The sequence below is a fragment of the Panthera pardus genome, unplaced genomic scaffold (genome assembly GCF_024362965.1).
Source record: "Panthera pardus isolate Hobbes unplaced genomic scaffold, ASM2436296v1 HiC_scaffold_16, whole genome shotgun sequence".
NCBI lineage: Eukaryota > Metazoa > Chordata > Mammalia > Carnivora > Felidae > Panthera > Panthera pardus.
In genome coordinates, this window is record NW_026526721.1 from 130027890 (window position 1) to 130051454 (window position 23565).

The window sequence follows — 23565 nt, forward strand, 5'->3', positions numbered from 1 at the left end:
GGATGGAAAACATTTATCACGTAAGTGGAAATAAAATGAAAGCCAGGGTAGCAATACTTGGAAAAAATATTGAAAAAATAGATTTTAAAATAAAGGCTGTAACAAGGGACAAAAAAGGACACTTTAGAGTCATAAACAGTACAATCCAACAATCATGTCCACTCTCACCACAGTTATTTAACATAGCGCTGGAAGTCCTAGCCACAGCAGTCAGACAAGAGGAATGAATAAAAGGCATCCAAATTGGTAAGGAAGAAGTAAAACTTCCACTATTTGCAGATGCAGTATCATTTGCGTGATACTCTATAAAGAAAACCCTAAACACTCCACCAAAAAGCTACTAGAACTGATCAATGAATTTAGTAAGATTGCAGGATACAAAATTAATGTACAGAAATCCATGGCATTTTTATATACAGAAATAAAACAACGGAAAGAGAAATTAAGAAAGCAATCCTATTTAATATGGCACCAAAGATAATCAAATACCTAGGAATAAACTTAGCTAAGGAGGTGAAAGACCTGTACTCTGAAAACTATGAAATATTGATGAAAGAAATTGAACATGACACAAACGAGTGGAAAGATACTCCAATGTCATGAATCAGAAGAATAAATATTGTTAAAATATCTATACTACCTAAAGCAATCAGCACATTCAATGCAATCCCATCAAAATACCAACATTTTTCACAGAACTAGAATAAACAATCCTAAAATTCATATGGAACCATGGAAGACCCCAAATAGCCAAAAAAATCTTGAAAAAGAAAAACAAAGGTGGAGGTGTCACAATTCCAGATTTCAAGTTATACTACAAAGCTTTAGTAATCAAAACAGTATGGTATTGGCATAAAAATAGTCACATAGAACAATGCAATAGAATAGAAAGACCAGAAATATACCCACGTTTATATGGTCAATTAATCTTTGACAAAGGAAGAAAGAATATGCAATGAGAAAAAAGATGGCCTCTTAGACAAATGGTGTTGGGGAAATTGGATGGCTACATACAAAAGAATGAAACTGGACCACTGGCTTACACCATACAGAAAAATAAATTCAAAACAGATTAAGGACCTAAATGTAAGACCTAAAACTAATAATCCTAAAAGAGCATAGGCAGTAATTTCTCCAACATTGGACATAGCAACTTTTTTCTAGATATTTTTCCTGAGTTAAGGGAAACAAAAGCAAAAATAAACTATTGAGACTACATCAAAATAAAATGCTTCTACACAGCAAAGGAAATAATCAACAAAACTAAAAGACATTCTAATGAATGGGAGAAGATATTTGCAAATGACATCTCTCATAAAGGGTTAGTATCCAAAATATATAAAGAACTTATACAACTCAACACCCTAAAAACAAATAATCCAATTAAAAATAGGCAGAGTACATGAACAAACGGTTCTCCAGAGAGGACATACAAATGACCAACAGACACATGAAAAGATGCCCAATGTCACTCATCATCAGGGAAATGCAAATCAAAACTACAATGAGATATCACCTCATACATGTCAGAATGGCTAAAATAAAAAACACAAGAAACAAGTGTCGGTGAGGATGTGGAGAGAAGCCTCATGCATTGTTGGTGGGAGTGCAAGCTTGTGTAGCCACTGTAGAAGAGTATAGGGGTTCCTCAAAAAGTTAAAAATGGAATTACCCTATGATCCAGTAATTGCACTACTGGGTATTTACCCAAAGAATTCAAAAACACTAATTTGAAGGGATACAAGCATCCCTATATTTATTGCTGCATTATTTACAATAGCCAAGATATGGAAACAGCTAAAGTATTCATCCACAGATGAATGGATAAAGAAGATGTGGTATCTGTATATACAATGGAATATTATTCAGCCATAAAAAGAATGAAATCTTGCCATTGGCAAGAACATGGATGGAGCTAGAGAGTATAATGTTAAATGAAATAAGCCAATCAGAGAAAGGTAAATACCATATGATCTTACTTATATATGGAATTTAGGAAACAAAACAAGCAAAGGAAAAGATTTTTTTTTAAAGGAGAGAGAGACAAAATAAGAAATAGATTCTTAACTATAGAGAACTGATGGTTACCAGAGGGGAGGTGGTGTGGGGATGGGTGAAATAGGTGAGGGGGATTAAAGAGCAGTTATCATGATGAACACCAAGTAATATATAGAACTGTTGTATCATTGTACTATACACCTGCAACTAATATAACATGTTATGTGAAACGGCTGGAATTTTTAAAAAAATTAATAAAAAATAATTACACATGGCTATCAGTTACTGTATTGGATAGTGCAGATTACAGAACATTTCTATCATCACATAGTGTTCAATTGGGCAATACTGGAAGTATTTCTAAATAAAACCTTAAATTTTCTTTTTTTTTTTTTAGAATTTTATTTTTTAATTTTTTTTTAATATATGAAATTTATTGTCAAATTGGTTTCCATACAACACCCAGTGCTCATCCCAAAAGGTGCCCTCCTCAATACCCATCACCCATCCTCCCCTCCCTCCCACCCCCCATCAACCCTCAGTTTGTTCTGTTTTTAAGAGTCTCTTATGCTTTGGCTCTCTCCCACTCTAACCTCTTTTTTTTTTTTCTTCCCCTCCCCCATGGGTTTCTGTTAAGTTTCTCAGGATCCACATAAGAGTGAACACACATGGTATCTGTCTTTCTCTGTATGGCTTATTTCACTTAGCATCACACTCTCCAGTTCCATCCACATTGCTACAAAAGGCCATATTTCATTCTTTCTCATTACCACGTAGTATTCCATTGTGTATATAACCCACAATTTCTTTATCCATTCGTCAGTTGATGGACATTTAGGCTCTTTTCACAATTTGGCTATTGTTGAGAGTGCTGCTATAAACATTGGGGTACAAGTGCCCCTATGCATCAATACTCCTGTATCCCTTGGGTAAATTCCTAGCAGTGCTATTGCTGGGTCATAGGGTAGGTCTATTTTTAACTTTCTGAGGAACCTCCACACTGCTTTCCAGAGCGGCTGCACCAATTTGCATTCCCACCAACAGTGCAAGAGGGTTCCCGTTTCTCCACATCCTCTCCAGCATCTATAGTCTCCTGATTTGTTCATTTTGGCCACTCTGACTGGCGTGAGGTGATATCTGAGTGTTTCTCTACCTTTCTCAAGGGCTCTAAAACAAGATGCCAAAGTTTCAAATACTAGAGTACTTAAAGTCTAGTATTTGAAACTTTGGCATCTTGTTTTAGAGCCCTTGAGAAAGGTAGAGAAAGTGTTCTAATCATTTAGTTGTGGGGACAAAAGAAAAAGAAAAGGTAGAATGACTTACCAGGAGAATCTGAATTGCTAGGGAGGTAAATTGCCAGGAGGCAAACCTCCTGAGTTCCTTTGAACATTCCTTTTTAACTTGAAAGTGACTGATTCCCTTTTCAAAAATTTTAAGCCATTTTTTAAGGGAAAAATTCAAAAGGATTCCCTGTGATTTAAGTTATGACCATTCTCACAAGCACTTACCTGAGTTTGTTGCTTGAATATTTTAAATGATACATTCATGTCAAAGTTTTTTTTTTTAACTTCTTGGTTCAATTCCATACAAATGATTCAAAGGGTCTTTGAAGACCCCATTGTTGCTCTAAAAAGCCATGAATCCAAAGGCTCACTTGCAAAGCCCACAGTCCCAGAGAAGCTTTGGGATATTAAATCCAGGTATGATTTACCTTTGTTCTTTCCCAGGAGAACAACCCCTCATCTTGCCATCTTTACTTTAAGACATCTTAGAGATCTTTTTCCTTCACTCATCTCAAAGATATTTAATCTCCTTCTTAATTTTAAATATTTAAATACTTCTCTTAATCTGGGATCCTTGGAGTAGAACAATGGCTTCAACAGCTTCTGGAAAACACTTGAAAATATGTGAAAATTTTTTCCTTTAGGTGATTGCTGAAGAATTATCTGGCAATGATGACTACGTTGAACTTGCATTCAATGCACGGAAATTGGATGACAAGGTAAAGTGCTGGGTGTTAACCTAACTGAAGAAAGTAATAAGGCTAACATACAAAGTTTAATCAGATTTTCCCCTGAAGCTGTTTTCTCCCTTTCCCACATTATTAAACAGATCAAAGATTTCACAGAGGTCTGCAAAGTAAGACTTCCCCAAATTTTAGAAGCAGTTCATGAGAAGTGGGAGGGACTATAATTAAAAGAAGACAATTTTGTTACACCTAGGCTTCATTTGTTCCCAAATGTCACAGGTCAATGTGCACAGATAAATATGGTTTAAGCCCCATTGTTAGGAAAATTTCATAAGAAAAAAGAAGACGTGAAAGGGAGGAAAAGTGACTTTCGTTAAGCACCTATGTTTTCTAGGAACAGGGTTAAGAGCTTTTTTTTTTTTAAGTTTATTTATTTATTTTGAGACACAGAGAGAGTGCATGTGAGGGGTGGGGAGGGGCAGAGAGAGGGGGACTGAAAAAATCCCAAGCAGTCTCCATGCTGTCGGCACAGAGACCGACTTGGGGCTCCATCTCACAAACCGAGAGATCATGATCTGAACTGAAATCAAGAGTCAGATGCTTAACCAACTGAGCCACCTACGCACCCCTAGAGCTTTTCATGCATTATCACATTTGATCATTCTTACAGCTCCCATGTAACAGGCATTATTAACTTTTGCTTTGCAGATGAGGAATCAGATTCAAAGATGAAATAACTTAAGGTCATTCCATGTGTTAGTCCAGATAATCCAAGAAACAGACACCAAGACAGGCTTAAATACCCAAGGATTTTATTAGGAAAATGCTTGTGTAGGGAACATAGGGAGGAAGTTTGCAGACCGCAATGCAAGTCTTACCATAACTAAAGGAGAGAGGGAGAGAGGGAGAGAAGAGCAGGTGGCAGTGTCCTAGAATGCCATTCAGTCTAAGGAAGGGTCAGCGAAGCCATCAGGGAGCCCTGGGGCCAATATTGACCAGCAGAAAAGTTTCATGTCTCCCATGCCTGCCTTAATATCCCCTACACATGCAGGCACTGGCTGGGAGCAGCCCATGGGAAGCCTGGCCTTGGTGCAAGTGCAGAGATGTATTTCAGGGCACAGTGGCTGGGGCCCTTGGTCAGTTATATTCCCTGTAGTGGGAGGTCTGTAAAGCAGTTCTCTTGGCCAACATATCCTGCTAGTAAATTGTAAAACTGAGGATTCATTTCCATGTCGGTTACATGGGAGTCTGACTCCCGTCTGTGTTCTCTATTGTATCTCACAATTTTTACCCAATCATAAGCCATGTTAGTCTTGTATATACAGAAAAAGTTCCTTAGTTTCCACCCATCAAAAAGGGTGGGGGGGGGTGTCCTTTCCAACCTCACCATATTTTTATGATCTCCCTCCAACCGTATCTTTAAGTCAAAAAAACACATCACATTAATAAATGTATGCACAAAGGATTCCATTTTCCTAGAGCACAACCAGAGAACAGGGGATTTTTAGAGGTGGCACCACTTTTTCAAACACTTGCTTATAGGCATTAGGCTGAAAAAGGTAAACCAATGTCTCAAGCAATTCCTTAAATTCTTAGGCAGCTTATATCCTGGCGTATCTCATTCACTTTCACCTATGAACAGTACTCAGCCCATTTATACACTCATTAGCTCATTCTTGTATTTGTTCATTCTCCATTCATCATTCATTCACAAATCTTTGCTGCATGCTTGTTATGCATTAGATGGTGGGAAAAGACATTCTTTAAACATTCTCATACCCACAACCTGGAATTCACTGTCTAAGTGAAACATAAATTTAAACAACAAATGGTATAAATAATACTATAGCCATGACGGGATGTGATAGGTAATGTATAATCAGAGTGTCTGGAGAAGGTTAATTCATTCTGCCTAGGGACATCAGAAAAGACTCTATACTTATGAATGGATGATATTTGGATGTCTTTAGTGTCCTGAGTAGATTGTGTGAAACTTTCGAGAACTGCTACTTTCTGCCATTAGCATGAACTGGGTGCTGGAAACTGCAGTGTGCATTGATGTCACTTGGACGTAAGCTTTTAATCTTAAGTTCCTAATGGCTATTATGCTCTTTCCTTTCCCATCATCTCCCCAGGTTTTGGAATAATTCACCAAATTTCTTTGTAGTATCTTTCCTGATGCCATTATAAGCCACTGGGTCAGTGTGTAGCAGTTTTAAGCTGCTCAGTTAATGGCTTATAATGGCTTCTTTCTACTTAATAGTCTCTTAAGCACCTCTAGTCCACTTTCTAACTGACTTATGTTATAGTGCAAGAGGACTTGGGGGTTTGTTAGTGGGGCCATTAGCTCTGAGGTGTTTGAACAGCTTCCCTTCATTTGAATGAGCACTGGCTCACAAAACTGAAAAAAATCTCATGTAGCACTTAATTTGGTTCTAGGTGGCCATTCCCACCTTTGTCTGGGTTGATTATCTAAGGCCCTGGTCACCGCTGAGCCTCAGTGCCCCAGTGATGTAGACTCCAGATCCTTCAAATTATGGTGGTATCTAGCCCAGACTCCTTAGTAATCCAAAGAGGAGAAGGCTGAGGCCATTGCTCCTCTTTGGACTGGAAGGTGAATGGTCTTAGGTGGAAAAAGGGGAAAGTTGTAGAATTAAGGAGCTCTAAGATGATACCATGAAGATCACCTCATGCAACCTCTTCAGGAAACCAAGGCTCAGCAAGGTCTGGTGACTTATCCAGATACTACTACTCCGCTGGTTATGTATTGCTGCAAAGCAAACCACCTCAACACCTAGTGACTTAACTCTTCTATTACATGTTATGATTTTGAGGGTCAGAAATTCAGGCATGGTTCAATGGGGCAATTCTTCTGCTTCTTATGATGTTGACAGAAGCCATACAGCAATACTCAGCTAGGGGAGGAGCTTGTCTGGAGAGCTCAGTCTAGCTTTACTCACATGCCTGGCACATGGAATGGCTGAAAGGCTGGGTTCAGCTGGGTTGGTCAGCCAGCATGCCTACATAGTAGTCTTGGGTTAGGCACATTTCCCACATGGTGGCTGGCTCTTCCCAGAGAAAGCATCCCAGGAGAACAGAAAAGCTCAGTGGCATTTTTATGACTTAGCCTTGGAAGTCATGCAGCATCACGTCTGCTGCATTGTGTTAGTTCTATGTAGGTCATAAGGCCTGCCCAGAATCAAAGAGAGGGGAGTTAGACTGCACACTCTGATGGGGGAGTGGCAAAGTTGTACTGTAGAAAAGCATGTGGACAGTGGACATGGTGGTAGCCATCTTTGGAAAATGCAATTTGCCACAGTATTTTTGTGATAGAATCAGAATAAGATAATACAATTATTTCATGTCACAGCAAGAAAAATAGTTCCCAGAGTTTATCAAGGAGAATCTCCTTCTTGCTTTTAGCATTACCTACATAACCTACATGTTAGCAGTTAAACTTAACTATTAATTGAGAAAATGTATCATGACTAAAAGCCACTAAGATAAATAAAGGTCTTAATTTTTTAATTGTGTTAATTAGTATCATGAGAGCAACTAATTTCTACATATACTTGAAAGTTTTCAATATGAATATGTGGGGAAAATATGCTGTATCCAATTCAGACAATGCTTATAGGTCATCTGGATCCCCAGGCCCCTGTAATACTCTGGTAACCTTCTGATACCCAAATGCGTCAGGTAGAAAGCCTCTGATCTAATGTCATTGTCCTCATCTGTAAAAGAGAAGATGTGAAATGACTTACCCAAGGCTACACACACACACACACACACACACACCCACACACACACACACAGTCACTGACAGAGAGGGATTCAATCAGGTTGCCTATCTAAAATCCAAATTTTTCTTCAGGACTTAGGGCAAATGAATATAAGTTGAATTGGTCTCTAGATGTGGAGAACTTGGTATTTCAGGGAAATAGAACCAGGGAGGAGGGAGGTGAAGGTATGCTGTAGGCAGCTGTCCTCAAAGTGTGGTTCAAGGTCCAAAGACCGTTTCAGGGGAATGCATGAGGTCAAAACTGTTTTCATAATAATACTAAGGTATTATTTTCATTCTTCACTCTCATTCATTCACATGTGTACAATGGTTTTCTGGAAGTGGCATGATGTCTAATATCACAACAGATTGAATGCAAAAACAGATATGAGAATCCTATTAATAGAAGGATTAATAGAATGCCTATTAATAGAATGCCTTCTATTAAGCCATTAAGTCATTAAACTGATTTGCAAAAATGTAAAATAATGCCACTTTTCTGACTATTTTTTAAATTTGGAAAATGCAGTTGTTTTCCACTAAAATGCTATTTTTGTTATGATGTACTGGGTTTATTTTTATTATTTTTAAAATGATGCAGCAAATGAATATTTTTTAAATTTCAGTTTTAGTTTATAATAGGGTAAATGCCAATAGATATAATCCACATAAACAAAAGCTCCTTGAGGTCCTCAATAATTTTTAAGAATGTAAAGGGGTTTTAAGACCAAAGAGTTTGAGAACTGCTATTGTAGGTATACCAGTGAGCACTAAGTACTTTGCAAATCACAATGACAGAGAAATTCCCCTTTTCTTTTGATAGAAACAGTCACTTAACTTGCATTTCCAGCGAATCAGCAGCCATCTACCTAAGATCGAAATCCAGAGTCCTTGAAATCTGAGAGGTAGTCTTCAATGACAACCACACATAAAATAGATTAGGTTTGCAAGAAATAACTTATTTATCTAACGTTAATGCAATTCACTTAATGGAGAGGTAGGTGTTCTAATTTCTAAAGTACATTTAGTACATTAGCAGCTAGTTGGCAATTAATCTAATAAGTAAGTAGAGATAGGAATGTAATCACTTTAGAACATTCAAGCCAACAAAGAGTATTCTTTCTCTTTTTCCTGAGAAAGTATTCATGTTGGTATGCTGGAACTAATTCTCTCACTACTGATCCCCACATCTGTAGCAGTACTCATTGTAAACTCCATTTTTAGTGTTCCCAAGATGCTAGATTGATGGGTTGCTGAATAAATAAACACATATGTCTCTAAAGCAGAGGTTGGCAAACTTTTTCTATAAAGGACCAGATGGTAAATATTTTAGACTTTGCAGGCCAGATAGTCTCTGCCCCAACTACTCAGCTCTGCTTCTCAAGCATGGACACAGCCATAGACAATACGTAAATGAATATGTCAGCCTTCCAGTAAAACTTTATTTACAAAAACAAGCTGTGGGCCAGATTTAGGCCACACACCATGGTTTGCCAACCCCTGTTCTAAAGCAACATTAAATCTCTACCTGCTGGGCTGCGATTTTACTATGTTCAAGTATGCTGCCTGAAAACTAACCTAGCCTGAGTTGATGACAGCAGGTTATAATTAATGACTTAAGTGTCAGGTATCTAACCTACATTATCTCCAAAACTCAAAAACATATTCCTAAAGGTGGATGTTATTATTTACATTTTACAGATGAAGCATAATAAGGTTAAATAGTTGGTCCAAAGTCACAGTGATAGAAAGCTATAGAGTTTGGGTATGGCCCCAAATCTTTCAGATACTCTTTTCTTATTCCAATATTCCATTTTCAAGATCGCTGTCATAGAAATGTGCTGCTTCTTTTTCTATTCCAGACCTCAGCGGATTGCTTATTGCCTTCTTGCCTGACAAAATGTCTTTCATATTGGACCAAAAGGGCAGGGCGATATAGCCTCCAAGTTATTAAAAATTTTACCAGAGCAAAACCTCAGTAAAATGCCTATATCGTTAACCTTGCTTGCACTGAGCTGTCCCAAGGGCCACCTTAATGCTGATGGTCAAGCAAAAAAAAAAAAAAAAAAAAAAAAAAAAGCCAAAAATTCCACATTGTGTCATGTAACCATACAATTAATCCCAGAGTTGTTGTTTTTAAGTTACAAATTTCTGAGTGTACATTTACGATATTTTTGAGCTGCTTATGAATTGTTTTATTTCTAGGAATCAGAGGACTCCTTAGTGGTAATCATTCCTGATAGTCATGTAGTCCTTTACAAAGTGTCCTCATACACTGTGTCTGTTATTGATAATAATTGTGGCAGCAACACTTTTTGAGTACTTATTGCCAGGTGCTGGACTCAACATATCACATGGATCAGTGATGCCCACAGTGGTAGGAGGCAAAATGTGACATCCTTTCCATTTACCAACCAGAAAACTGAGCCTTAAGGAAATTAAATATCTTGCCCCAGATCATGGAGATTGTATATAGTGGAGTCAGGATTTGAAAGCAGTACTCAAGATAGTGTGCCCGTAGTAGATTCTCAATTACATGAAGGCATAGATGGCATCTGATCTTTCCTTCCTTGATTTATACTTTGTCCTGACAACATCTCTGTGCTAACCCTATAAATAGTATTTTATTTTATTTTTAAATGTTTATTTTTGTGAGAGAGAGAGAAAGAGCACGAGCCAGGGAGAGTCAGAGAGAGGGGGACAGAGGATCCGAAACGGACTCTGTGCTGACAACAATAAACCCAATGTGGGGCTGCACTCCTGAGTTTCGAGATCCTGAGTCACACTGAAGTCCAACACTCAACTGACTGAGCCGGCCAAGTGCCCCACCCTAAATAGTGTTTTAAAGGAATGTAAAATAAAATAGAAAAACTGTTGTGATATACTACCAAGAGAAAAAAAGATGTTAAAGTGTATGTAAAGTATGATTACAAATATATTTTTAAAAGAAAGAAAAGAAAATTATGTCTAGATTCTAGAAAAATATTTACCAGAATGTTGATAGTTGTGGAATTATGGATATGAGTATTGGCTGCGTTTTTCCTTCTTTTTTTTCTTACTTTCTATTTTTAAATAAAAATAACAAAAGTTTAAAATATCAATGAAAGAAAAAAGAAAAATGACTGATAAAATTCCTTCAGTGTGGTCAGCAATTTTTAAGTGCAGTTCACCGGCATGTTCCCTGAGGGAGCAACAATCTATTTAAGGAAACAAAGCCAAAACTCCAAGAGAGGAATCCAAGGGCATCTAGGAACAAGCTAATGTGGCTCACATCCATTATGAAAGGGAGGTAAGAGGGAGGTTCCAATTTTTTAAGATGAGTGTTAAAAATAAGTGGGAAGGGGAGAAATGTGAATGTCTTGAGTAAAAGGGGTAGAGGTAGGAATTGACTACCAGTTTGGGAGGGAAAGGGGCCATTTTGGTGGACAGACACAATTTGCAGGACAGATTTATTGGCAAAAACAGCCATTGTGGGTTCTTAACAAGATGAAGGTTGTGGTAATTTGGTACCTTCAAAAATAGAATAGGAAGGTATACACCAGACTCCAACTGTTGTGGCTCATGGTGTTTAGTTTCAGGCCGGGACAGGAAGACCACAGGGGGAAGATAAATAGTCCTATCTCCCATCTTTTCTCTTTCTAAGGTGTCCTACAAGGTTTCTAGTTTCTAGGCTGATATTGTTTATTATAGAGCCTGTCATATTGTTTTCCTGCTCAAGATCTGACATTGGCTCCCAGCTGCTTCCCAAGGCAGATGCAGAGTCTTTGGATGAGCATTTAAGATCCTTCACCTCATGAAGCTGACTTTGTCAGCATTGTCTCAAACTCCTCTCCACATCCTTAGGCTGCAGTGGAATTAAGCTGCTTAGTGTGCCTCTCTGTTCACTCTTTCATACCTTCAATCATCCTGTTCCATCCCTAGAAATAACTTCCTCACAACCACATTTCCCAATGAAAATCCATCAGCTCCCTCTTACCGCCAAACCAGATGGTACTTTGAAGGGTTGAACCCAAGTTTTATCCTTCCTTGTATATTAACATCAAGCACAAAGACTCTATGATCAGTATATTTCCTGAGAATATTTTGTTGAGCTGAAGACTAGGATGGCTTTAGGCTTCATTCTGTTTTGCTGCAGTCTAGAATTCGGTGGGGGTTGGGGGGTGGGGGGATCACTTGAGGAAATACATAATAAGAGTGTAGTGACTAAGGCTGTTGCTCAGATAGCCTCCTATTCTATACCAGTTGTTCATATCATTCATTCATTTATTTGTGTATTCACTCATACATTCCATAAACACTATGTACCACTAAAGTCTAGACATTGTAAAATATGAGGAAATTGTAGAGATATAAAAGAAAATCAGATATAATTCCTCCTTTCTGAACATTCATAATCTATTGGGGTAGAAACTAAGTGTACAGGAAGGATATGGCTATGTCTGCTTCTAGTAATGAAGTACCTGCTTGTTTTACATTATTCTCCCAATGAAAATGGCTAGAAACACTGGATAAGAACCAAGAGACATCTGTTTGAAGGTCCTAAGGCTGTCAGGTTTTGAGGGGCCAAAAATGGAAAGAAGAGAAATCTGCTGAGGTGATTCACACATTCTATCCAGGTTTTCCACTCAAGGCAGTTCCTCAAGCCTGATTAATAAAACACCATGGGTAGAGATGCTAAGAAGCCTAGCAGAAAATAGATAGTGAGAAATAAGAAAGTAAGCAGAGGTCTTTGTAATCTCGTGGGACTAGAGAAGCAAAACTGAAGTTCAGGGATACTAAGAGAGCTAGGGCCCAAGATTCAGAGATGCTTCAGAGAAACAGTCTGAATGTCTTATTCTCCCAAGACAACCACTAATTAGCAAAGCAGCATAAAGAGAAACTGAACAAAAAGCTAGAGCCAAGAGACTATGGAGATAAACAGAGCCTTGGAGAGTCTCACAAAAATTAGCACTGAGGGCTTGTCAAGGAACACCAGCCCTTATAAACACAAAACCTTTCAGTTGGAGCCCTTTAAGGACTATTTTCAAAGAATAAGTGAATCAAAAATATATTGCACCTATAAAGATTTTTGAAGAAACTTACCTCTAAATAGCTCAACCTTAATTGGAGTCAGGTGACTGCCCCCATTCTAACTGCTTGCCAGACTCTTGCTAAAGACTCATCTACGGGCACCTGGGTGGCTCAGTCGGTTAAGCTTCCGACCTCAGCTCAGGTCACCATCTTGCCGTTCATGAGTTCATGCCCCATGTCGGGCTCTGTACTGACAGCTCAGAGCCTGGAGCCTGCTTCAGATTCTGTGTTTCTCTCTCTCTCTGTCCCTCTCCCGCTCTGTCTCTCTCTCTCTCTCTCTCTCTCTGCCTCAAAAATAAATAAAACATTAAAAAAAAGACTCATCTGAGTCTTTATAATCTTTATTTACACAGTATCTGCTACACAAGAGGCAGAACCAAGAAACAGATAATAAAAATAGATCCAAAGGTGATCTAAATATCATAATCATCAGACATAGGCTTTAACAATGACTCTAATTAATATGTTTAAGAAAACAGAACGTTGCTTTTCAAAAAACTGGCATTTGAATTGATCTTTGAAGAATACTTCGGATTTCAATTAACCAAGATTGTACTTCTCCAAGGACTTGGAGTCAGATGCAAGTCATTCTAGCCAAGGGTGGATCACAGAGATGAAGAACAAAGCAGGGAAGGGTCAGATCCAGCAGTATTTGATCCAGGGAAGGACCAAATGTGTGTAGGTGGGGAATAACTAATTTTTGTCTATTTCAGGATTTCTTCAGTAAATCTGACCCATTTCTGGAAATTTTTCGTATGAATGATGATGCAACCCAGCAGCTTGTACACCGAACTGAGGTGAGAAGACTTATCTTCAGCTGTGCCATCTCAGCTCCTAAGATAATAAATTGACCTGTTTTGGGAAACCCCTTATGTTTCTTAATGTCTGTAGTTGTGCACTCAGACCTGGAGCCTTCACTGTCCTTAAGAGGACTCTCTGTCTTTTGTAGCTTTTTTAATTCTCAATTTAGATGTTAGAAGACCCTCTCTGACCCAAATTTTCCATTGTTGACCTTCAATACAGTCAGCAACATATTAATAAGAATATGAATATTAGGTAACATTTAATGTGTATGATTAGGTGCCAAGCATTGTACTAAGTGATTTGTATGCATTACTTTATTTACTTCTCATAACAATCCCTTGACATGATTATTATTACCCCCATTTTATAGTTGATTAACTGAACCTTTGGGAAGGCCAGTGACTTTCCAAATTCTCATAGTTAGTGAGGGGTAGAGCAGAGGTTTGAATTGAGTTTGTTTGGCCTGAGCTTCATGATAATTTGAGAAGCACATCTGCCTCCCCAGCAAAAGTTCATCCACTGGGCTGATGTCAGGCCTATTATGTGAACGGCTGTTCTGTCCCAGCTGCCGCTTGGTCTAGCTGCAGCTCCTTCTCAAGCCCCCTTGTCTTTCTCTCCGGGGCTCCAAACCTTATCTCTTATTAACCCACCACCCAGTGCCACACACCCATTCGACAACCAACCCCAATCTCCACTTTTCATTTTGTTTACAAGCTGGTCCAAGAGAGAGTCTGTGGGGGTGAGAAGTACATTGATAAGGAGGAAGTGGGATGATTGTGATAAATGAAAGAGCTGAGAGAAGACTATTGTGTATATATATTCATATATATATATATAGGACTATTGTGCATGCATATATATGTGTGTGGTGGGATAAAAGAAGAAGGAGCCCTCATGACTTTCATAGGATGATAGTAGGGTTCCATGTTCCCACCACCCCATATTGGAAATCCATTTCCATTTGCCTGAAGTAATAGAGTCTCAAGTAGTGTTTGGGGAACTTTTTGTGTCATATTAAAGGTATACAAGAATTAAATAGTTTGGATGGGCAAAGTCTATGGATACCATCTAGTTCATAGCTGGCATTTCATAACTTGTGCTTAATAAGAAAATGAATAAATGAATGAAGCTGAGTATAGATAGTATGTCTACTACATGTTATAATAGTACAATGTAGTTCTCTGGAATTTAACCCCTGGGGAACAGTTTGGGGTACAGTAGTCTCCCTGAATGGCACCTGATTGCCACCACCAAATAGAGTCCTTTTCACAAATACAGATTCCTTTGGTAGGACAAACTTCTTTCAGGAGAAGTAAATAAACTTTGGGGAGAATTAGAAGTGGTGTCCATTTGCCCTTTTGTTCCTGTCATTGAATGGGGGCTTAAATGTGCAGACAGAAAGGAGATGGGAGTGTATCATTAGACCTCTCTCACAAGATCTCCCTTTCCTTTGCTCCTGATACCATTCCTTTTCTCATTATTAGTATTAGTAAATTCTCCTACTCCCAAGAATCTCTAGAACTCCTCCCATACCTAATTGCTGAGGAGCTTCTGGAGTCTCACAAGCAATGCAACTGTTACGTTTTCCAGTGAGTCAAGCAACATAACATTGATTTTTTCCTCTTTCTTATTCAAGAGATATGAAATAAATACTAGGCAATACTGTTCTCTTGGAGGAAGCACACTCATGTACACACAGATTCTAATTTCGTAGGAAATTTCTAGTTGAAACTTTGATCTGCTATGTTTAAAAAACTGTTGGCAATAAAATATCACTTCTTAGTGTTTTCATATAAAGGTGAGAACTTTAAATTAACCCAGATGTTTTTATCTAACTTTTCTTCTCATGACAACTTTGATCATCCCCAGGGTATCAGGGCACAAGACAAAGCCCCACAGGAACATAATTTTTGTACTTTAATGCATTAAAAGAAATTTAATAATGAGTCCATGATACAATCAATAATTCATGGTTATATTAAGGAACCCAGTAGAAGAGGGAATTACTTATAAAATAATTATGTTATTTGGATAGAGAATTCATTTTTTTATAATGCTAAGACTTCTGCTAACTAAAACTTTCACAGGAATACAAATCGATATGACAAAATTCCATTTGACTTCATTTGTATATACCCTAGAGCAGTGGTTCTCAAATTTCATGCATCAGAATCATTTAGGGGGCTCACCTCCAGAGTTTCTGTCAGTAGGTCTGAGCACAACCTAGAAATCTGAACCTTTAACAAGTTCCCAGGTGATGCTGGTTCTCCTGCTGTTCCAAGGACCACACTTTGGGAACCTCTATCCTAAAGTACACAATATAGCCCTAGGTACAGAGCAGATTCTCATGCATTCTATGTCCATGCAAATTATTTGAACCATAGTGATGGCAGGCTGACTTGACTTGTATGGACTATGGGGCAGGATTAGTAAGCTGCTTTCAGAAGGATTTCACTGTATTATAGACTTAGTTTGTGACACTAAAGATCTGAAGATCTTCCATATTATACCTTAATATGAAAGCTGATATAAGTATGCTCTTGGGATTTTTCTTTTAGAAACTTCTCCTCTGACTTGAATCTGCTCTAACCTGAGGTCATGAGTGACCAAAGACTATTCAATTCTTTAGCAGTAGAAATGTCCTGCTATACTCCCTACACCAACCAATAGTCTTTACCTATACTCAATAGAAGAGAATTTATGCCATAGGAATGACACTCCTGTAGAACTTTATCTATGCCTGTAGATCCTTTATCAGAGGCCAAAAGCAGACCTGCCTCCTAAATCCTAGCTCCTTTCAGTGTAGAAGGGTTCATCCCCAGCATCCATATGATGATCATTATTCATGAGACAACAGCCAGGCCAGTGATCACAGGAATTCTGCTCATAACAAGCCACTTAGTGGGCACCCTTACTCCAAGTTTTCATTAAGACACTTATTCCAGACAGTTGTCCTTTTCATAAGCACCACAATACTTCTCAGATGGTTTTTGTATTGAAATGTGAAAATGTCAAGCATTCCCTCCCCAACCCACCACTCCTCTCTTTGTTTTCTCAGGTTGTGATGAATAACTTAAGCCCAGCCTGGAAATCATTCAAAGTATCAGTCAATTCTCTATGCAGTGGAGATCCAGACCGCCGGCTGAAGGTTCGATATCTATGTCTGAGAAATGCAATTGTTTATGTATTTAACTCTCCTCTTTCTCCTTGTGTGAATGTTGGAAAACCCAAAATTTTCTTTACTGCTTACCCAAATCTCTTAGCATCTTGATGGAAGATGAAGGGGATGTTTCTTCTGCAGGAGCCACTGAAGCTCATGAGATAGTCAAAGATAAATCCCAATTGTGTTACGTCAAGAGGGAAAGTCCATGGCTTCTCAGAGACAAACTGTGGCAATAAGTTCATGGCGTGATTGGGAGTTATTAAGAACACAAAAATTACTATATCAATTATCTATTGTTGCATAACAGATTAATCCAAAATGTAGTAACTGAAAACAATAACCATTTATTTAGCTTATGATTCCATGCACTGGCAAGTTCAGTTCCTGTAGGAGGTTCTTCTCTTGATCTTGCTTGGATGCCCTCATGTATTTGCAGGGTGGCTCTCTTCTGGGCCTTGACTGGCTATCATCTGGAATGACTGGGTGTTTGAGCCATTTATCTCTCAACATTCAGAAGGCTAGTTTGGCCTAGTACACAGCAACCTTAGAGTTCCAAAAGAGCAAGAACAGAAGCTGCAAAGTCTCTTAAGGTCTAGTCACAGAATGCATAGGTCACTTCCTCCACATTCTGTTGGTCCAAGCAAGTCACGTGGCCATCCCAGATTCAGGGATGAGGGTGAGGAAATTGACTCTGCCACTTGGTGAGAGGAACTGCAAAGTATGGTGGCCATTTTTTTCAGTCTACCACAAATGCTTTTTGGGTATCATGGGAATATACAAGTTGGAAGAAAAGACACTTTGTGAGGGTGACCAAAGGAAGACAAGAGGCTGAATGCCAGAAGCAGATTCCAGGAGGCATTTTTTATGGTCCAAAAACTGACCCTCCTTCTACCTTGGAAGTCCAGAAGCTCCATGTTATCAATGCCCCCAAGTTGATTCTACCAATTCAGGATAACTAAGTAAAATCAGTAGAAACCAGAGCCTATAAACCTAAGGGCGAATCAATTCATATTGAGTGAGCAACATGTCCCTCAAGCAGAGTCAGCATTCACCTCAGTTTAATCAGGGCATTTTCTCTATGTGGGCCAGCCATAGGGAAGACAACTATTAGACAGCTACTATATTAGCCTGAAAGCCTGGGACGTCTGCCTCCACTATGGGAAGATGGGTTCATTCAGCAGACTAAATGTTCACATTGATCTTTCAGGGCACCTAATTTCCTGGAAACTGTTAGATGGTCATTGCCAATGTTTGTCTTTGTAACTTTACATTTTCCTCATCCATTTTGCCTCACAAAACTTCTTCTGATAGAATTATTTTGATTTGTCAGCGTTGTCAGATTAGAACCCGTTTTCTCTAATGTGACCTTATATATCTTTGCTTAAGACCATTCTGTGTGGACTTGGTGCTTGAACTCTCAGTAGACTACTTACTTCCACATTCTTGAGGAGAAAGTCAGAGTTTCCCTAATATCTTGTGTCCTGTAAGAGCTAAGATACTTTAAGCTTCATTTGGCATTCGGAACTGTCTTTTACGTCAAAATCAGGACTCCTGGCTCTTTGGGACTCCATGTGTCAGCTCATATGTGGAATGCCAAGGGCTTTAGCTTCAGGCATAGGGTGATGATTAACGTCTGTATTCTGAGCAGCTCCATCCCATTCCTAGCAAGATAATTGACCCTGTTTAGGATAGAAATCAAATAATATGTCCATTAGCAATAGATCAGCTTTGTCATATGGAGTTATTAATTGAATAAAAGGAGAGGGTTGTATGTAATTGAATAAATAAATGCAGAAAAGCAGCACATTATGGCCTTGTGAATGTTTTGCCATCTGTAGAGGAACAAGTAGGAGTAAAGGAGATAGATGATGAGTGACAGATGAGAAAGAAAGAGAAAGAAAGAAATAGGGTGTTGGAGAGGAAACGGTAGGAAGGGAAGAAGGAAAGGATCGGAGCTTCTCAACAGCTGCACAACTGACATTTGGATTTTGTTGTAGGGGCCTGACCTATGCATTCTAGGATGTTTAACAAACAGCATCCCTGGCTACTTGATGTTAGTAATACTCCACTTACAGCCAGTCTTACATCAGTCTTACAGCCAGAAGTCTACTCAGACATTGCTAAATGTTTCCTGGAGAGTAAAATTACTCCTGATTGAGAACCAATGGTTTCAAACTTAACATGCATCAGAATCACCTAGATAACTTGCTAATGTGTGTGTGTGTGTGTGTGTGTGTGTGTGTGTGTGTGTGTATATATATATATATATATACAGAAACTCTGAGTATTTAGTATTACAAAGTATATATCTATATATATACTCAGAGTTTCTGATTCAGGAAGTCTAGGGTGGGCCTGAGAATTTTGCATTCTAACAAGCTCATTGGTAATGCTGCCACTGCTGGATTCAGCCCACACTTTAAGGACCCAGGGGTAGACATTTGTTTCTTCATTATGACTCTCCCATGGCCTAGTGTCTCCACAGCAATTTCCAGCACCCAGTCTCCCCTTTACCACCTCTGTTCTGCCCAGCACTTGTACCTTTCTGCACTGTCCCAGCCTTCTCAGCTTTGCACACACCCTTCTCTCTTCCTGAAAAGCCTTCCTCAGTCTGCTTTTCTTTAAACAGGCTACTTTTCTTCAGGCCTCTTAAATCGCCCTCCACTTTCAAAAAACCTTCCTCTTTAGCTTCTGTGGGATACTTTCTAGCCCTTTCTACTTACCCCATTAAACTACTTCTCAACTTGTTTTGAAAATTTCTGTGTACATCTCTGTCTCCTCAGTAGACGACTTGTCTTTTTCAGTTTGCTCCTTCGGGGTAGAACTATGTTTTGTTCACTGTGTATACAGCTGTCTAGCATAGTGCTTGGCACAGAGTAGATACCCAGTAACTTTTCAAAAAATGTTCATTTATTTATTTTGAGAGGTGGGAGGAGAGAGGGAGAGAATCCCAAGCACCCAACATGGTGCTTGATCCCATGAACTGTGAGATCATGACCTGAGCCTAAATCAATAGTCGGATGCTTAACCGATTGAGCCACCAAGGCGTGCCTACCCAGTAACTTATTGGAGAGTGAGTGAATAGAGGTGTGAGGGAAGTACTGAGAGGTTACCAGGGGGTATCCTGGGGCAGGGACTGGAGTGGAGAATTGCCCACAGCAGTATTTGGTATGCTGGAGTTTCCTAGGCCACAAAGCCAATGTTGCACTCACCTGCTCACAATATCCAAATGCAGTTTTCTGAAAGGCAGGATAGACTTCCTGTATTGCCCTTTACTTGTATTCATTATTTTGTCACAAAGGCCACTGTGAAATTTTCATAATGCTGTCCCTAGCCAGCTTTCTCCAAAATAAAATGGCACCATATTGGCAGGCAGCATCTCTGTCCATATGGGTGTCATTCTTCCTATCACCAAAGAACATTAGAAAGTGATTTAAAATTTTTTTAATTTTAAAAACACTCTGTCAGTTTAGATTTTAGCAATCTTAGCAAAATTTTGACACTTAGGTCTTTGTCCCAAATGAGGCTTGGTATCTTTAATTCTCATTTATTCAGGACCCACATGAACACCCAAGTTCAAATAACCAGCTTTTTCTGCTTTACTTTTATTTATTTATTCTGTACTGTTCCTTTGTGTAAAAAATAAAAGCATTCAAAGAAGCCTTTTTCAGAAACTGGTGTTTTAACTTACTATGGAAATATTCAAACATACATAAAAGTAGAGAAATGATGTGATAACTCCCCATGCCCAGTACACAGCTTCAACAATTATTATTGTTGTAAAATTGTGTGTAACCCATTTCTCTCTTCCTCTCCCCACTGGATCATTTTGAAGCAAATCCCAGACCAGGGCCAGCTCATCCATTAAGCCCAGCAAGCACAGTGCCAGGACCCACCAGACTTTCAGGAGTCCATGAAAATGTTTTCATTCTTTTAAAATTAGAAAGGAAAAAAATGAACTTATAAATAAGATTGAATAAAATGTTTTATTTTTTTTCTCACCTCAGAAAGCAATGACATTTTTAGAATCCTAAAAATCTGTGGTGGAAGGGGACCCATGAAGGCAAAAATGCCTAGGGCCAATGAAGGTCAAGGTATGGCCATGTCCCAAATACCTTATCACATCATCACAAAATGCTTAGGTATAAGAATAAGAATAAGGAATCATTCTATAAACATAACTACAAAGCCATTATATAATCTAATTATATTATATATCTAAGAATATTAACTAAGCCTCCTTAATACCATCAAATATTTTGCCACTATTCATATATGACTGATGGTCTAATTTATTTAAAAAATGTTTTTGCGCTTTTTTTTTTTAAAAAGGGGGATCTAAATAAGGTCCAAGCATTGAATTAGACAAAAATACCTCCAAAGTTCTCTTTTAATCTGTTAGTTCCTTCTCCTTTTTTTTCCCTTGCAGTTTATTTATTGAAGAAATCAGGTTGGTTTACCCTGTAGCATTTCTCATGTTCTGTGTTCCCTATAAATGAGGAGTTAGGACTTGATCAGATTTGGGATCTGTTTTCTAGCAAGAATGCTTTATAAGTGATGCGGCTTTCTTAGGGTGTGAATAGTCATTGAGGAACTTTGCCTACATCCATTTAGTTAGGGCTTCCAAAATGGTAATTTTCCACTTCTGTCATTTCTTCTTTATCTGTTGTTTAGTGTCTTCTATAAGGAAAAGCTTTTCCTTCAATAACTATTTGGTTCCCTGAGGTGTGATTCATACAGGAAAGACAGGAAAAATGGTTTATTTTTCCTTTCTTTTTTAACCAATTTTCAGAATAACAAATTAGTTCTCTGGCATCCTCCAGAGGTAACTAGTGAAGTCCCCCAATATTATTAAGAATTTATAGATTTTTTAATATATCTGAGTCTTTCAATTCATTTCAGTTATTACTATTCCTTTGAAATCTTGAATTGCTGCATGTTTAACCAATGAAAACTGCTTTAAGTTAGCTCTTGAGTTCTTTTGACATAAACTTAATACTATGTAGTCATTTCCTAGCTTTCTTGTATAAACTTTAAAATTCATAAATTTTGAAATTGTGTAATTCCCTTTCTCCATCAGATCTATCTCTCTGTGGATACTGAGTCATATATTAAAGTCTCTTGAAACAATTTCTCTCCATAGCTAAACATCTACCCCATAGAACTCTCATTTTGTTTCATTTTGCTTTCCATTGCTAGGATATTTTTACAAATTTAATTTTCCTTTGTATGAAATGTTTACATGATTCTGAAGTCAAAACTACAAAACAAGTATATTCAGAAAAATTTACCTTCCATTCCTGTCTCTTCCACTTTGTACCCTCTTCCCTTATAGGTAATCATTTTGTAGTATACTTTAATACTTGGCAGTGCTAACTCCTTCCACTTCTCTATTCCTTTCCTTTTTAAGGGTTTTCCTGGATATTTTGCTTGTTTTTTTCTGTCCCTTTAGCTTTAGAAACAACTAGTACTGGGGCGGGGCGGGGAACAACTTGATGGTATTTTTATTGGTTTTGCAAAGGAAATCTCTTTACTATTGAGTCTTCCTGTCCTAGAATATGGTATGTCTTCCCATTTGATCAAATCTCCTTTTGTGTTTACAGGAGTGTTTAATGTTTTTCTCTTAGAGGTCTAGAACATTTATATTTAAATTTATGCCTAGTTTTTGTGTGTTTGTTTGTTTCTTTACCTCTTCTAAATGGAATCTTCCATTATGCCTTCTAACTATCATTTGTCAATGTAAAGGTTATTGAATTTTGTTTGTTTTCTAAAACTGCTATTTTATTAAGTTATATTCTTTTTATAGTAATTTTCTGTTCATTTTTTTAGGATTTTCCAAATATATAATTCTATCATCTGAAAATAGAGATTGTTTTACCCATTCTTACTATCCTGATGGTTCTAGTTATTGCTCTTCTTTATTTACATGGACCAATACTCCCAATAGAGTGTTAAATAGTAGAGGAGAAATAGAGCATCTTTGTCTTATCCATCACCACAGTGGAAAATTCTGTAGTGTTTTTCCATTCATTCTGACTGAGATTAATTTTTTAAACTGATTATGAAGGTGTCAGAGGCTTAGCGCTTTTCTTAGCCATGTCTACCGAGCCTTAAAGACCTGTACTAGCATTCAGGGAGGGTTCTTGTTGGTTTTGGTAACCCTAGAGACAAAAGTTGCTCTACTTCCTGAATAGATTTAGGTTTATGTTTAAGATTAGCTATTTGATGAAATATATATTTAACACTTAATATTAGCTATTTAATGAATTTGTCCATGATTTCTATGGCATGGTAGAGTCCTTATCAAAATCCTAGTTTCATGTACTTCTAACCATGCAGTGAGGTAGCTTCCATTGTCTTCATTTTACAGATGAAGAAACAGAGGCTCAAAAACCCCCATGCATTCAAATGCCAACTTTAATGCTCTTTTTTATTGAATTGTACTGTCTCTATTTTGTTGTATTTCTTAGAAAATAAATCATCTTGATAAAGCATATCGCTTAACTCTGAACCAGCCAGAATGTTTTATTTGCCATTATTCTAACATTTAACAGAAACAAGTCTTGTATATATGTAACATATTTCATGAAGTCTGAGACACTATTAATTATGTAAAGCAGCACGAAGGGAAAAAAATGTTCTTAATGAATCCATAATGCCACGCTTTCTTACCAACATGTGTTTATAAGGAAATCTGTGCCTGTTAAACTCCATGAAATGTTGTATCAATCATTTCTTTTGATTTGATCAATACATTATTAATATCCAGTACATATTCTT

General features: G+C 38.0%; 1 protein-coding gene across 3 annotated transcripts in view; it reads left to right on the top strand.

The window, feature by feature from the left end:
- The window catches only part of CPNE4 (copine 4), a 492605-nt gene that overhangs the window by 361658 nt on the left and 107382 nt on the right, over window positions 1-23565 (top strand). For all 3 annotated transcript variants that reach the window (XM_019436433.2, XM_019436425.2, XM_019436441.2), the window contains 3 exons: window positions 3926-4000; window positions 13532-13615; window positions 16681-16770. In XM_019436433.2, coding sequence (XP_019291978.1) covers window positions 3926-4000; window positions 13532-13615; window positions 16681-16770 — 249 coding nt within the window. The remainder of the gene's footprint in view (window positions 1-3925; window positions 4001-13531; window positions 13616-16680; window positions 16771-23565) is intronic.